Source organism: Lithobates pipiens, unplaced genomic scaffold, assembly GCF_037356315.1.
Source record: "Lithobates pipiens isolate NorthernLeopardFrog02 unplaced genomic scaffold, aLitPip1_a1.2 Scaffold_1, whole genome shotgun sequence".
Taxonomy (NCBI): Eukaryota; Metazoa; Chordata; class Amphibia; order Anura; family Ranidae; genus Lithobates; species Lithobates pipiens.
In genome coordinates, this window is record NW_027507685.1 from 236170746 (window position 1) to 236186304 (window position 15559).

The window sequence follows — 15559 nt, forward strand, 5'->3', positions numbered from 1 at the left end:
AATTGATACCCAACATGTCACGCTTCAAAATTGCGCCCGCTCGTGGAATGGAGACAAACTTTTACCCTTAAAAATCTCCATAGGTGACGTTCCAAAAATTCTACAGGTTGCATGTTTTGAGTTGCAGAGGAGGACTAGGGGCTAGAATTATTGCTCTCGCTCTACCGATCGCGGCGATACTTCACATGTGTGGTTTGAACACTGTTTTATATGCGGGCACTACTCACGTATGCATTCGCTTCTCCGCGGCGGGATGGGGCGCATTTACATTTTTTTTTTTTTTTTTTTTTTACACAGTTTAAAAAAAAAAATGGTGTCACTTTTATTCCTATTACAAGGAATGTAAACCTCTCTTGTAATAGAAATAAAGCATGACAGGACCTCTTAAATATGAGATCCGGGGTCAAAAAGTCCTCGCATCTCATATTTACACCAAAATGCAATAATTTAAAAAAAATTTTAACTTTTTAAAATTTAAAATGTAATTTAAAATTTAACTTTTTTTTTTTTTAAATGGCCCTTTAAGAGCTATGGGTGGAAGTGACGTTTTGACGTCCTTTCCGCCCTGCATTGTTATGGAGACGGGGGGGGGCCATCTTCCCCTCACTCATCTCCATACCCAGCAAGGAAGATCCGATCGCCCCCGCTACTGCCGACAGCTCTGGTAAGCGGCAGAGGGCACCGGAGTGCGGCGGGAGGGGGGGGCCTTCTCCCGCTGCCGTCAAAAATTATCTTGCGGCGAATCCGCCGCAGTGACCACTCTTATCGGAAAGCGGAACACTCACTGAAGAAGAGGATACACACGTACACTCTGTCACATCTGCAAACTATGAATGGAGCCTTAGGCCAGCCATAGATGCAACAGGGGCTGGCAGGGCTGGTGCAAGGATTTTTGACACCCTAGGCCAGTGATGGCAAACCTTGGCACCCCAGATGTTTTGAAACTACATTTCCCATGATGCTCCACTAAACTGCAGAGTGCATGAGCATCATGGGAAATGTAGTTCCAAAACATCTGGGGTGCCAAGGTTCGCCATCACTGCCCTAGGCAAACCTCATTCCCCCCGGCTCCACCCCTGATTACACTACCTTTGCCCTGCCCATGTATACCCCAACTTTTTAATGAAGACCCCATCAAATGCAGCCTACCAGCGCCCATCAATTAATGTTTGCTTGCTTCCATTCATTCGGAATTTGGGACACAGACACAGTCCTCCGCCGCCGCTGTGCCTCTGACACTATGCGCGCATGGAGCAGCGGCTGCCTGCTGATGTTGAGACTTGGTGGTTGCTGCAGAGAAAAGAGAGTAGGAACACCGGCGGCCAGGAGCCCTAGGCAGTGTGCCCTGGGCGGCTGCCTAGTTTGCCTAGTGGTAGCACCGACCCTGGGGACTGGCCAAGATTCGATCCATCTATGAGCAGGCTGATTGTGCCCAAGTCGATCCATCGGTTGACTTGGGTACAACCAGCATGTCAGATTTCTAGCATGCAAGTGTTGCCAGTGGCTATAGCTGCTAGCAATAACCAGTGTGTTCTCTTGGTAGGGACGGTTCCTCGTGCCCCCCCCCCCCCCCCCCCCCCCCAGGGCGGGAGAACACAATAGCTCCATGGGGGAAATTTCATGTGATTTTCTTTCCTGCAACCAGTGGCTGCGGGAAAGAAAATTGCATAATCTATTGCCTGTGCATGATGAAGGCTTCATTGACAAAATAAGCTTTCAGCCTGCAGATGGCACGGCAACCTAAAGGTGGCAGTATTTACCTGTTTAATACTGTAATACATAAATTAAATACTATATTTAAAAAGAGCAGACTTACTTTTTTGGGGTATATTTTTGTGCATTTGTCAATCTATTGCCAAAAACAAAACAAAAAAAAACCTGGGTATTTTTTAAAACAAACAAAAACCCTGTCATTATATTAAGCATTATACTAAATAAAAAAAAAAGAAACATAAAATTATACATAAAAAAAAAAAAAAGATTTAATCATGCAAATTAGTCACAGACGTATTGTCAAGTTAATTGACGCATGCTGACGCTCCTAAATCTGGCCTGGGCTTCTAGGCATTAATGACCTCTGAACAGGATGAAGAAGAGGAACAAATAGACATAAAAACATAATTCATACAACAAAAATGGGGAAAAAAATTCCAGCTATGCAGGCAGATTTTTTTTCCATTAAAAAAATATTTTGTATGAATGATCATTCTAAAAATCTTTAGAAGAAGGAAAGTCACATTTCTCCTTTTTCTTTGCCGTGATTTTATTCCATAAGAGAAGTCCCTCCAGTATATGACATAGATTTCAGCAGCACAGCGTATTGAAGGATTGGAAGGGAAAAAACAGTTACAAACAAGCTGGTTAGCTCTTATGCTTTGTTAAGATATTGAGGCTTTTATACAGTTTTATATAAAAGCAATAATTACCTCGGTAAAACACAAAAGTACCTGGATCTCCAGGATCATTCAGTGCTTGCAGGAAACATATAGCGTCTTTTCAATGTGCACATATTTACTTATAGGGTATTATTGTATTATTTACTTGACCAGCATTTGTATGTGCATTTTTACATGCCTATTCTACCATATTTCCATTATTATATTACATATACATTGTTTACAGTCCCCTTTTAAAGAACGATTCTCATGAGCAATAAAAAATTAAAGTGTTTGTAAACGATCACCTTGTAAAACAACCCATTCAGTATAAAATAGAAATGAAAGGCAAAACATTTGTGTATAGATATAACAAAACATTATAAATACCCTTTCCCCCCCCCCCTTTTTTTTTACAAGTGATCACATTCCTTCTGTTCTCAGCTGCATAAGAGCTGGGGGAGGAGAAGCAACAGCACACTGAGCTTCCCAGTGAATAGATGTGTAGTAGGGGTGTGTCAGGACAAGTCTGATCATCGGACGAGAGCATACTGAGTTCCCAGCATAGCTAGAGAACTGACCACGATGTGTTTTCCTTCTGAGTGTGGTCAGTTTTTAATAGGGAAGCAGAGGGACTAACAGGAACGCTACATAAAGGAAGCAATACAAAGAGAACAGGAGACTTTCTCATACAAGTATATGGTACAGCAGCCACATATCAGGATTATGAAGTATTGGGGTAACAAATTATTTTACCCCCTTCCTGCCCAGACCAATTTTTTCCTGCAGAAGTCAATCAGTTGCTGTCAGCAGAAGTCTGATCAGTGGTGGCCCATCCATAGGGGGCACACAGGCCCCGCCTCCCCTATCCATGCTTCTGGCCCCCTGATCTACATATCAGGGCACTGGACTATGGATTCTAATGCGACGCAGTGTTTTTTTTTAAGCACCTGATAAGAGCCAGAGGCTCTAATAGGCTTCAGAAAAGATTGGGCTTGGAGCTCAGAACACTGCGCTCCGATCCCACCCCGTTGTGTGACGATAGCGAATTAATTTTCACACTAAAGTTTATCCCCGGCGATAAGGAGGCAGGTCAATGGGGTGGGAGTGCTGTCCCAGTGCAGTGCCGGCGGGGGGAGAGGGGTGTTGTTTGAATGCCACCCCCCCCTCCAAAAGAAGAAGCCACCACTGAGTCTGATCATTGGAGGAGAGCAGGCTGAGTTCCTGTCATAGCTAGACAACTGACCACTCTGTGCACTCCTTCAAAGAGAATAGGATACTTTCTCATACAGGTACATGGTACAGAAGGAACATATAAGGAATATGAAGTGTTGGGGGTAACAAACGCTTTAAATTCTGGACCATAGATTCATGTAGAAATAACTAAATGTTGAATTGCTGAATAGTTGGGTAGTACAGCCTTTTGGAATGCCTTCTGGGTTCTTCAGGGGTGCCTTGGAAATGCCTAAAAATTATTCTAAATTGCCCAAAAATTGTCAACAAGCCTACTTTTTCTTTTTGTTACACAAAGCCACAGGTTTTTATTGTCCACCTTTACAACCTCGGGCATGGTTTGTGCCAGTTGCCAGCTTCCTGACAACTGATGACATCATAGACTGATAAGGAGGGCATTCGGCCCCTAAGGATGTCCTTGTTTTGCCCTTCCCCTGCCACCCTCCATCAGCCCTGGGGTCACATTAGCTGAACGAGGGAGAGAAACTGAGGGAGAGGAAAAAACACTGGAATACTAGTCAGTACCAGTGTGCAAAGGTGTATTTGCTTTGTAAAAATAAATCACCTCTAACGTTGGGTATCCTATGTGTGTGTGTGTATGTTGCTCTGATATATAAAACTATAAGTTTAGTTTTTTTTACATTTTAGAATAGGGTACCTTGAGATTGTGCAGAATTTTGAAGGAATAAAGATTGAGAAGCACTAGGGTAGTAAATCGCTTGTTTTTCTCTTCCATTACAATCTGGCAGCTGCTCCCCTGTCAGCGGCCCGATTTGTGGCTGTTTCTATTGCTGCCCGCAGTCCCCTGCATGTGTTCCAGTGGGAAATACATGCTGGCAAACCCCCCCATTGCCAGCATTCCTATTTTGGAGCTCAGACTGAGATCACTTTCTTCCCCGCCCTGTGTTGTGACGGCACTGGTCTTGAGTAAGCACTGAGAGCTGTGACGAGTGCTGTCAATCAGCTCTCATAAATGATCCGTCTCCTTCATAGAAGTGTGGTCAAATAGCAATGGAAGGAGGGGGAAACACGTTGACGAAACATGCTAGGATTGAATCTACAGCACATATAAAAGCTAATTGCACTTTGTCCCCTAGAGGCCAGGATAAATAATAAAAATATATATATAGTGATAGTTCTTCTTAGAGAGAATACAGTCTTTGTCTTCCTCAGTTATCCAGAGACAGTATTACTTGACTGGTAGACTTGAGAGCAAAACACAACCGATGAGCAGAACTAGGAAGCAGAAAGCAGAGGATGCATTTGTAATGAAGAAATATGGCTGCCCTCATGTAGATGTATCATTTTAATTTAATAAAGCAGTTTATCTCGCTTTATAAATTGCGAGTTTCTATTATGAAGTGATACAGTAGCCTTTGCTGCCAATATCATTTTTTTTTCTTTTTTAAATGCAGATATTCTTTCGTTTTTTTTTTAACTATATGGGCCCTCGGTGGTTTATGCCATAATGTGCTTGTATGCAGTGTATATGGGCACACTATGGCCGGCTTACCTGTCAAACAGTGGCCTCCAGCGTTGTGCTGTCACTGCTCCTGCTGGCCCCGGGTGGTCCCATCTTCACCCAGTCTTCCTTCCGGGTTCTCTATGTTCAGCTGCTTAAATGGCCAGGCTGAGATGATGTCCCGCCCTTGCGCATGCATATCATCATGGCACAGAGCAGTGCTGCAAAATGTACAATGAGCTGTGCATGCACGGCTCAGTATACATGGCAACTGACAGGCGTGGGGAGTCATTTATGACCTATACGGACGGTCTCTTCTGTCATCAAAACCCTACCTGTCACAATTTTAAATATGAATTTAATACTACTTTAACCACTTGACCTATGGAAGATTTACCCCCCTTCATGACCAGACCATTTTTTGAGATATGACACTGTGTTATTTTAACTCACAATTGTGCAGTCATGCAAACACTGTACCCAAATAAAGTTTATGTGCTTTTTATTCCCACAAATAGAGATTTCTTTCGTTTTTTTGGTCTATAAACAAAAATATACCAAAATTTTGAAAAAAAACAAACAAAAAAAATATATATTTTTCCCTTTCTGTTATAAAACATATCCAATAAATAAAAAATAAAATAAAATAAAAATGTCTTCCTATATTTAGGCCAATATGTATTCTGCTAGATGTATTTTGAAAAAAAAAAATCCCAATAAGCGTTACAATGTCTGCAAACTTTGATATATATATATATATATATATATATAACTCCCTTCCACAGGCGATGGTCTCAGCGGGGAGCATCGATAGTTTCAAGAAACTATTAGATAAGCACCTGAACGACCACAACATACAGGGATATACAATGTAATACTGACATATAATAACACACATAGGTTGGACTTGTGATTTTTTTCGACCTCACCTACTATTTAACTATGTAACTATATATATACCCTGTTTCCCCGAAAATAAGACCTAGCGTGATTGTCGGTGATGGATGCAATATAAGCCCTACCCCCCAAATAAACCCTACCCTGTTTCCCTGAAAATAAGACCTACATGGACTTTAAATAGGGCTTATTTGGGGGGTAGGGCTTATATTGCAGCCATCACGGACAATCATGCTAGGTCTTATTTTGGGGGAAACAGGGTATATATATATATATATATATATATATATATATATATACATATATATATATAAATTTATAGCTAGACTGATATTGCGGCGGACATTTGGACACTAACTGACACTTTTGACACTTTTTGGGAAGCAGTGACACTGATAAATTAAAAATATACACTGTCCTAATGACACTAGCTGGAAAAGGATTAATATCTCAGGGTAATGAAGGGGTTAAGAGTGTGCCTAACAAGTGTTAATGTGTGCTAATTCAGTCAGCGATTTATAGCTTGACTGCGATATTGCGGAGGACACTATCTGACACTTTGTGGGAACCTGCGACACTAATATAGTGATCCGAGCTAAAAATATACACTGTCACTGTACTAATGACACTGGCTGGGAAGGGGTTAAACATCAGGGGTGATCAAAGGGATAAATGTGTGCCTAGACAGTGTTTTGGTATATATTGTGCACTATTTTTACTAGGAGAAGAAATGGATTCTAGTCCCTTTGCTGGAACACAGAATCCACCCCCCCCCCTGTCAGAATGGCGATCTGCCTTGTTTACATAGGCAGATCGCCGCTCTGTGTTCTTTACTGAGGATCGGCGGGTGCCGGAGGACATGGAGTGCCTGGCACCTGCAAATCGGCTTCTGCTGTGAATATTCACAGCAGAAGCAGTGCACCCCCTGCTGGCAGAAATGCCAAAGCATTTATATATACGTGATCCCAGTGCACAGCTTCCTCCCTGTAGCAGTGAAACTACTATAGGGTGGTCAGCAGGTGGTGTCTAAAATATCGTAGCTAATGCATTAGACTTCTTTTTGTGCCATTCATGTGACCAGATGCCAGAGCATTGGTCATGTCATTTACCAACAGAGTTTTGGGCAAGTGGAGTTTGAGAAGAGTTGGACAATCAGCAGTTGAGTTTGAACACTGGTCCTTCAGCTTGGGTGAGATCATGATAAAAAGAATGGGTGTGAAACACGTGATGAAATCTGGAAGCACATGCATTTTCATCAGGTTAAATGTTCTCTGAACTTGTCCACATAATGCCGGTGACTGTACAGCTAGAAACGTCTGCCACCTACCCTCCATAGACCTGCCATAGTAACATGCATGTATAGAAATGGGAGGGGCTAAATGATGTGGGAGGTGGGGCTTACCATCACTCCTCCTACATGTAAGCCTTCATAGTTTAAAGCCCCTACCTTATTATATTGTACACTGCAAAATGACAGGTGCTCCTCACTGGTAACAATCTTTGGTATGTTAAAGTGAGAAAAAGAGAAAGGTCTGATGTCACCAGTGACGCACCTCCATCCCTAAAATATGCAACATAAAAGAAATATTACATATTAAAGTATATTAAAGTGTTTTGTGTTTTTCATCAGGAAGTTCATATTTCTAATATGCCAATATCCTTCCTAGATTATCACCTTGCCCGTTCCCGGAGGAAAAGCGTCCCAGGAGGGAAACAGCCCAGTATGGACGCCCCTCCTGCCGCCCCCTTCCGACCGTCGGTGAGTAATACATCAATTTTGAGTAAAATAAAGCTAGCCAATATGCAGATAGATATGTACGGTTTGCTGCCATACCATGTAAGAAACATGCTGACATTTCTGATATTCCATATAACTTCATGTACACTATATTACCAAAAGTATTGGGACGCCTGCCCTGACACGCACATTAACTTTAATGACATCCCAGTCTTAGTCTGTAGGGTTCAATATTGAGTTAGCCCACCCTTTGCAGCTATAACAGCTTCAACTCTTCTGGGAAGGCCGTCCACAAGGTTTAGGAGTGTGTCTATGGGAATGTTTGACCGTTCTTCCAGAAGCGACGAGAAAGCCTGGGTTGCAGTCTCCACTCTAATTCACCCCAAAGGTGTTCTATTGGGTTGAGGTCAGGGCTCTGTGCAGGACAGTCAAGTTCCTCCACCCCCAACTCTATGTCTTTATGGATTATGCTTTGTGACCTGGTCAAAATCATTTGGTGGAAGGGGGTTTTGGTGTGGGGTTGATTTTTAAGGGTTGTTCTCGGCATCTTAGTCTCAGTGAAGGGAACACTTAAGGCGTCAGCATACCAAGACATTTTGGACAATTTCATGTTTCCAAATTTTGGGGAAAAGTTTGGAGATGGCCCCTTCCTGTTCCAACATGACTGCTCACCAGTGCACAAAGCAAGGTCCATAAAGACATGGATGATGATGAGCGAGTTTGGGGTGGAGGAACTTGACTGACCTCAACCCAATAGAACACTTACGGGATCAATTAGAGCAGAAAATGAAAGCCAAGCCTTCTCGTCCAACATCAGCGCCTGACCTAGCAAATGCACTTGTGGAAGAATGGTCAAACATTCCCATAGACACACTCCTAAACCTTCCCAGAAGACGGCCTTCCCAGAAGAGTTGAAGCTGTTATAGCTACAAAGGGCGGGCCAACTCAATATTGAACCCTACGGACTAAGGCCGCGTACACACGGGCGGACTGTTCGCCCAACTTTGTCCGCTGAACAGTGTTTGGGCGGACAGTCCGCTCGTGTGTGGGCTTTCAGCAGACAGTTTCAGCGGACAGTTTGACGGACAAGGTTTTTCGGAAATTCCGTAAAACTGTCCGCTGAAACCTTGTTTGAGCGAACAGTCCGCTCGTGTGTAGGCTTGTTCGTCAAACAAAGTTGCGCGCATGCTCAGAAAGGATTTTCATGCTGAAAGTTATAATGCAGTGTATAGGACGTCGTATTTTTCGTCCCGTCGTACGTGCCGTTCACGTCATCGCGCACGGTTTCAGCAAACTGTTCGTCCGTCGTGTGTGGCCATGTCCGTCCATGCTAAGTTTGAGCGGACTGTTTGCCGAAACTGTTGGACGGACAAAGTTGGGCGAACAGTCCGCGCGTGTGTACGCGGCCTAAGACTAGAATGTGCGTGTAAAGGCAGGCGTCCCAATACTTTTGGTAATATAATGTACCTGTGACCAGGACTAAAACTGAGAGCAAAATCCAAAATGATAAGTTATCACCAGAACAGTTAATAGAGGCAAAACCTTCCATTGTTTCTGTAAAAACGAAGGCTTCTTCATATGGCTGTTTAGTCACATACACTGGATTTCAGCGGCATGAATCAGCAATGAGACCCCTTTCACACTGGGGCGTATTTCAGGCGTTTTAGCGTAAAAAAAAGCGCCTGAAAGAAGCTGCAACTGCAATCCCAATGTAAAAGCCCGAGTGCTTTCACACTGAGGCGCTGCGCTGGCAGAGCGTAAAAAAAAAGTCCTGCAAGCAGCTTCTTTGCAGCGCTTTTGGAGCGGTGAATACAACGCTCCTAAAATGCCCCTTCCCATTGAAATCAATGGGAAGCGCCTGTAAAACGCCTGAAAAACGCCTGAAAAAAGCTATTGGCATCAGCGTATTGTGGGCGCTTTTAACCCTTTATTTGGCCACTAGCAGGGGTTAAAAGCGCCCCAATAACGCTCGAAAAATGCTGGTAAAGCGCTGCTAGTTTAAGCGGCACTTTACGAGCGTTTTTCGGGCGCTGACATTGTGAAAGGGCTCTTAAAGCACTTGGGCTTTCACATTGGGACTGCAGATGAGGCTTCTTTCAAGCACTTTACAGGCGCTTTTTTTAACGCTAAAGCACTTGAAAAACGCCCCAGTGGGAAAGGGGTCCTAAAGCGCCCCTTCCCATTGAAATCAATGGAAAGCGCCTGTAAAACGCCTGAAAAGCGCCTGAAAAACGCTATTGGCATCAGCGTTTTGTGGGCGTTTTTAACCCTTTATTTGGCCACTAGCAGGGGTTAAGAGCGCCCCAATAACACTCGAAAAACGCTGGTAAAGCGCTGCTAGTTTAAACGGCGCTTTACAAGCGTTTTTCGGGCGCTAACATTGTGAAAGGGCTCTTAAAGCACTTGGGCTTTCACATTGGGACTGCAGATGAGACTTCTTTCAAGCGCTTTACAGGCGTTTTTTTTAAATAAATAAAAAATATGTCCGAGCCTGGAAGCAGCAAACTTCACCTAGGCTTTGACATCCATCCCTAACCCAATACTTTTCTTTTTTTAAGTATTCGCCAATACCAATTACCGATACTTACCGTACCTGTTGTGTTTACACTTCAGCTGTCAGCAATGGTACAAAGCATTGAAAAGTTATTTACAAATGAAATAAATATAATATATTTTTTAATTTACTCTTTTTTCAATGTAAAAAAAAGTGTTATTATAGTTAAAAGTGTAAAGATATTAACGAAAAAAAAGCAAAAAAAATAAAAATAATTACTAATTATTAATAGTTTATAAAATAGAAGTGAACAAAATTAGCAGGAAAATAATAATTAAATGGAGGAGAATAGGGAGTTAATTAATTCTGCTTAGAGTACATTAAAGTTTAATAAGGGGTTAAACAGAGGAACATTTAATCAACAAAAATGTATTTTTTAAACTGTCTTCATCTGCAGATCGATATTAATCCCTTTTGATCTGTAGATGAAGAAACAGAAAGATACAAAAATAAACTATGTTTCTTTTTATTTTATGCCGCGTACACACGACCGGACTTTCCGGCAGACTAGGTCCGAAGGGATTCGTCCGTTGGACAATCCGATCGTGTGTGGGCTAGTCCGATCGTTTTTCGAAAAAAAAACAATCTGACGGACCTAGAAATAGAACATGTTTCAAATCAATCCGATGGACTCAATTCCGACGGACTAAAATCTGGGAAAACCGTTCACCTGTGTGCTGGTCCAACGGACCAAATACGACGCAAGGGAAGCTATTGGCTACTGGCTATCTAACTTTCTCGTTTAGTCCCACTTACGTCATGACGTTAAAAATTAACGGACTTACGAACAAACTTAGTCCGTTCGTGCGTGGGCAAGTCCGTTCGTTCGGAAAGTCAGTCGGAACTCCGCCGAAAGTCCATCGGGAAGACCTTCGGATCTAGTCTGCCGGAAAGTCCGGTTGTGTGTATGCGCCATTAGGGTTTCAGAGGCTGAGCAATGTTGTTGATAAACATTGCCCAGTTCCCTTTTTTATTTTAACAGCTCCAATTGCCGGACTTCTTTTACACTTCAGCTGTCAACAGGGGAACCCCGCTGACAGTTGAAAGAGTCATCGGTTGTTAAGGATGTGGTGGCCCTGATCCTTAACAAGCATTAATTGGCGGCTTTTTTTTACAATTCAGCTGTTAGTGGGCGAATCCCTTTGACAGCTGAAAGAACCGAGCCTGAAAGTATTGGTTTCAGGTCAACCGATACTCATGCAAATGCTTAGTATCAGCACCAATAAAGATACCGGTATCTGTATTGGTACAACCCTAAGGCCCCCTTCACACTGGGGCAGGAGCGGCGTCGGCAGTAAAGCGGCACAATTTTTTAGCGCTACTTTTCCGTCGTTTTAGCGGTGGTATTCAGCCACTAGCGGGGCGGTTTTAACCTCCGCTAGCAGCCGAAAAAGGGTTTGCGCCGCTTTGCCGGCGGTATAGCCGCGCTGCCCCATTGATTTAAATGGGTAGGAGTGGTGAATACACCGCTCCTTCACCGCTCCAAAGATGCGGCTAGCAGGACTTTTTTTACCGTTCTGCTAGCGCACCGCTCCAGTGTGAAAGCCCTCTGGCTTTCAAACTGGAGTGAAAGGGGCGGATTTTTTCAGGCGCTACACAGGCGCTATTTTTAGCGCTGTAGCGCCTGAATAACACCCCAGTGTTTCGTTAGTTCATATAGGTTGAGCGTCTGTTGCTGTTCACATACACCTGTCATTCCAACTGCAAAAATCTATGATTCTTACTGCGGAAATCTGGTGTACGTGGCTAAACATAAGGGTAAGGCTGACCATACATTATACAATTTTCTTCTATAGATTTCCTTTAGATTTACCAAAACCATATAATATGAGGTCATATCTGAACACTTTCAGTTTGTGTGTAATCAGGCAGGCCCTTGTACTAGACAGTTGAGGGTAAATCTAAAGGAAATTGAATAAGAAAATTGTATGGTGTATGGCCAGCTTAAGGGTCTAAGGGTGTTTCCCAACTTTGGAGAGATTTTCTCCCACTTCCTTTTGAGTGTACAGGACAGGAAGTGAACAGAAATCCCCTCAATAAGACTCAAATAACAAAAAATCATCACCTGCACTGCAGTGGTACACAAACAGAAAAGAATCACCCTAATTTAAAAATTGCTCTGCAAATGAAATTGAAATGAAGACAGACACTGTTTTTGTTTTATCTAACTGTATTTATCCAGCTCTATTTACTTAGATATAGCACCAACATGTCATAAAAAAAGAAAAATGTAAAACCAAAAAAAGTTGGAAAAAGGATCACCCCCCCCCCCCCTCCTAAAAATGACTTCTAAACTCAATCAGGTGTAGCTAATCACCTTCTCAATGGCTCACAAAGTCGTTTGACTTTCAACTATGATCAGCTGTGGTCATTTTGATTAGCTCAGCATAAAAAGAGCTTTCCTGGAGCTTTTCGGTCCCTGTTACTGCAACTGAAGCAAACAACCAACTATGGCTGGCAATGCACTGTCAAAAGATCTCCAGGATAAAGTTGTGGACAGGCACAGGAGATGGATACAAAAAAAGTCTAAAGGCTTTATCAATGCCTAGAAGCACAGTGAGGTCTATTATTGAGAAGCGGAAGGTATTTGGTACAACACAGACCCTCCGTGGATCAGGACGTCGCTGGAAACTGGATGAAAGAGTCAGGAGGAAACTGGTCAGAGAGGCCACCAAGAGGCCTACAGCAAATCTGAAGCAGTTACGGGAATTTATAATAAAGAGTGGTCATTGTGTGCATGTGACAACAATATCACAAATTCTCCACAAATGTGGCTCCTCAAGAAAGGCCACACGCAGCGACCACTGAGCCTTGCAAAAAACGCACCTTGAGGATTCTGAGGCCACATGGAAAAAGGTGTGATGGTCAGATGAGACTACAAGTGAATCCAATACAGCTCACCATCCAAATAACACCATTTCTACAGCATGGGGGTGGTAATATCCTGCAATGGGGACCATCAAATGCTTGAGGAAAATCTGCTGCCCTCTCCCAGAAATCTATCAATGGAAAGAAGGTTTACCTTCCAACCAGCGGCGGTCCATAAGGGACGTAATCCCTAATCTCCATGCGGGGAGCCAGACGCACAAATTTCTACAAGTTTCTTTTTTTTTAAGCACATGATTAGAACCTGAGGCTCTAATTGGCTTCAAAAAGTTTGGGCCTGGGGCACAGAGCACTGCGCCCCGAGCCCATCCACTAGTGACATTAGTGAATCAATATTCGCTATTGTCTTCCGGCTTCTCCTCCTGGCCAATCAGGAAAAGAAGCGGGTCCTAAGATTGGATTGGCCAGGAGGAGAAGCTGTTAAAGCTGCATCCAGGATGGGGTAAGTGCGGACCTGGCGGCAGGAGGGGGGGGAGTTGTTTGCCGCCCCCCCCCCCCCCCAAAAGAAACGGAGCACCAGCCACCACTGCTTCCAGCATGACAATGATCCAAAGCACACAGCAAAAATAACCACACATTGGTTGAAGGAGAAAAAAGTGAATGACCTTGCATGGCCTGGTCAGAGGCCAGACTTAAACCCCATTGAAAATCTGTGGAATGACTTGAAAACTGCAGTCTGCAAACGGTCACCATCAAATTGAACTGAACTTGAGCAGTTCTGCAAAGAAGAGCCGGCAAATATTGCAAAGCCTGGATGTACAAAGTTAGTAGAGACAAATCCCAACAGACTAAGGCCCCTTTCACATGGCCGATCCGTTCAGGTCCGCCTGTCAGTTTTTTAGGCGGACCTGAATGGATGCTCCATAGAGGTCTATGGAGGGACGGATGTCAGCTGTGACGTGTCCGAAAAAGTGTGACAGAGGAAAAACCTACTTTTCCATCCGTCTACCGATCGAGTGACCACGGACTCTACGGTCCGTCGTCACCCGATCTCCCATATGGGAAAGCGGCGCTCTGACAGGTCTGTCCCTGCGCAGTGTGCAGAGACGGACCTGTCATCTTCCTGCTCAGCGGGGATCGACGGAGTGGATGTCACGGGGCTGATCATCACTGATCCGCCCCGTGTGAAAAAGCCCTAAAGGCTGGAATTATACCAAGAGGGGATTCAACAAAATACTGACACAAGGGGGTGATCCTTTTTCCAACTCAGTGATTCTATTTTTGATTTTTGTTTAACATGTTGGTGTTATATTTTTAACTTGTATGTTACAATTTGAGTAAATACAGCCGTATAAAACAAAAACTGCGATTGTCTTCATTTCAGCTTGCAAAACAACAAAATGTGATTATTTTAAAGGGGTTGAAAACTCTCAAGGTTTTTCATCTTAATACATTTTATGCATTAAGGTGAAAAACCCTCTGTGATGCAGCACCCTCCCAGAGCCCCCCCCCCCCCCCCCCCACTCCTCCTTTACTTACCTGAACCCGGTCTTTCCAGCGACGGGGACGAGCACACCAGCTCCAGCCGGTGTCTCGGTCCTGATTGGATAGATTGATAGCAGCGCAGCCATTGGATCCCGCTGCTGTCAATCAAATCCAATGACGCGGGGGGCAGGGCCAAGTCCTGCTGTCCATGTCAATGGACGCAGCAGCAGGACACGGGAGAGCGGCTCTCCAATGGGTCACTCGAGAAGAGGGGGAGCCAGGAGTGCCACTGAGGGACCCCAAAAGAGGAGGATCGGGGCCACTCTGTGCAAAACCAACTGCACAGAGGAGGTAAGTATAACATGTTTTTTTTGTTGTTTTTTTTTTAAAAGAACCTTTACATAGCCTTTAAGGGGGGTTATTCTTTTCTATACCCACTGTAAATGTGTCATGGCCAAGCAGAGGACATTGTCCGGTCAGTGTGCCCAGCCTAATGACCATTGGCATGTGTGGGCAGCGTAAATAGTTAGCTGGGATTCTATAAATAGCGCACTTTTGAAAAAAAGGAATAAATGAACAAGCGCGTTTAAACGGTCTGAATGAATATTTATGGTATATTAAGTAGATGCACGGACAGGATGCCGCTCTCCCACATGTAACCAGTTATAGTTAGAGATTCTCCAGAGAATGGCGTGCATCTGTTACAGCAAACCCCCTACGCCTGTATAGGAGCTAAGAGAAGGGGAACGCGTCCGCGTTCCCCATGGCAACCAATCACTTGTTGACTTTCATTGTACATCAGGTTGGTTGCCATGGACATCGCAATTCCTCTCCTTTGCATGTGTTTTTCATGCGACTAAAAGTGTATTATCCAAAATGGAAAACGAAAAAAAAAAAAATGTAATGCTTTGCTACAGAAAAATCGAAAGGGTTGATTAAAATAGTAATCCAGGGAATGAACTGATCACTACAAGGGATCAAAGGGGAGC

The 15559-nt window shown here is 43.6% G+C and overlaps 1 protein-coding gene across 15 annotated transcripts in view; it reads left to right on the forward strand.

Annotated features, from left to right (window-relative positions):
* SYNGAP1 (synaptic Ras GTPase activating protein 1) overlaps nucleotides 1–15559 on the forward strand; it is a 562775-nt gene that overhangs the window by 298633 nt on the left and 248583 nt on the right. For all 15 annotated transcript variants that reach the window (XM_077484719.1, XM_077484711.1, XM_077484717.1 and 12 more), the window contains one exon: nucleotides 7635–7726. In XM_077484719.1, the coding sequence (XP_077340845.1) occupies nucleotides 7635–7726 (92 nt within the window). The remainder of the gene's footprint in view (nucleotides 1–7634; nucleotides 7727–15559) is intronic.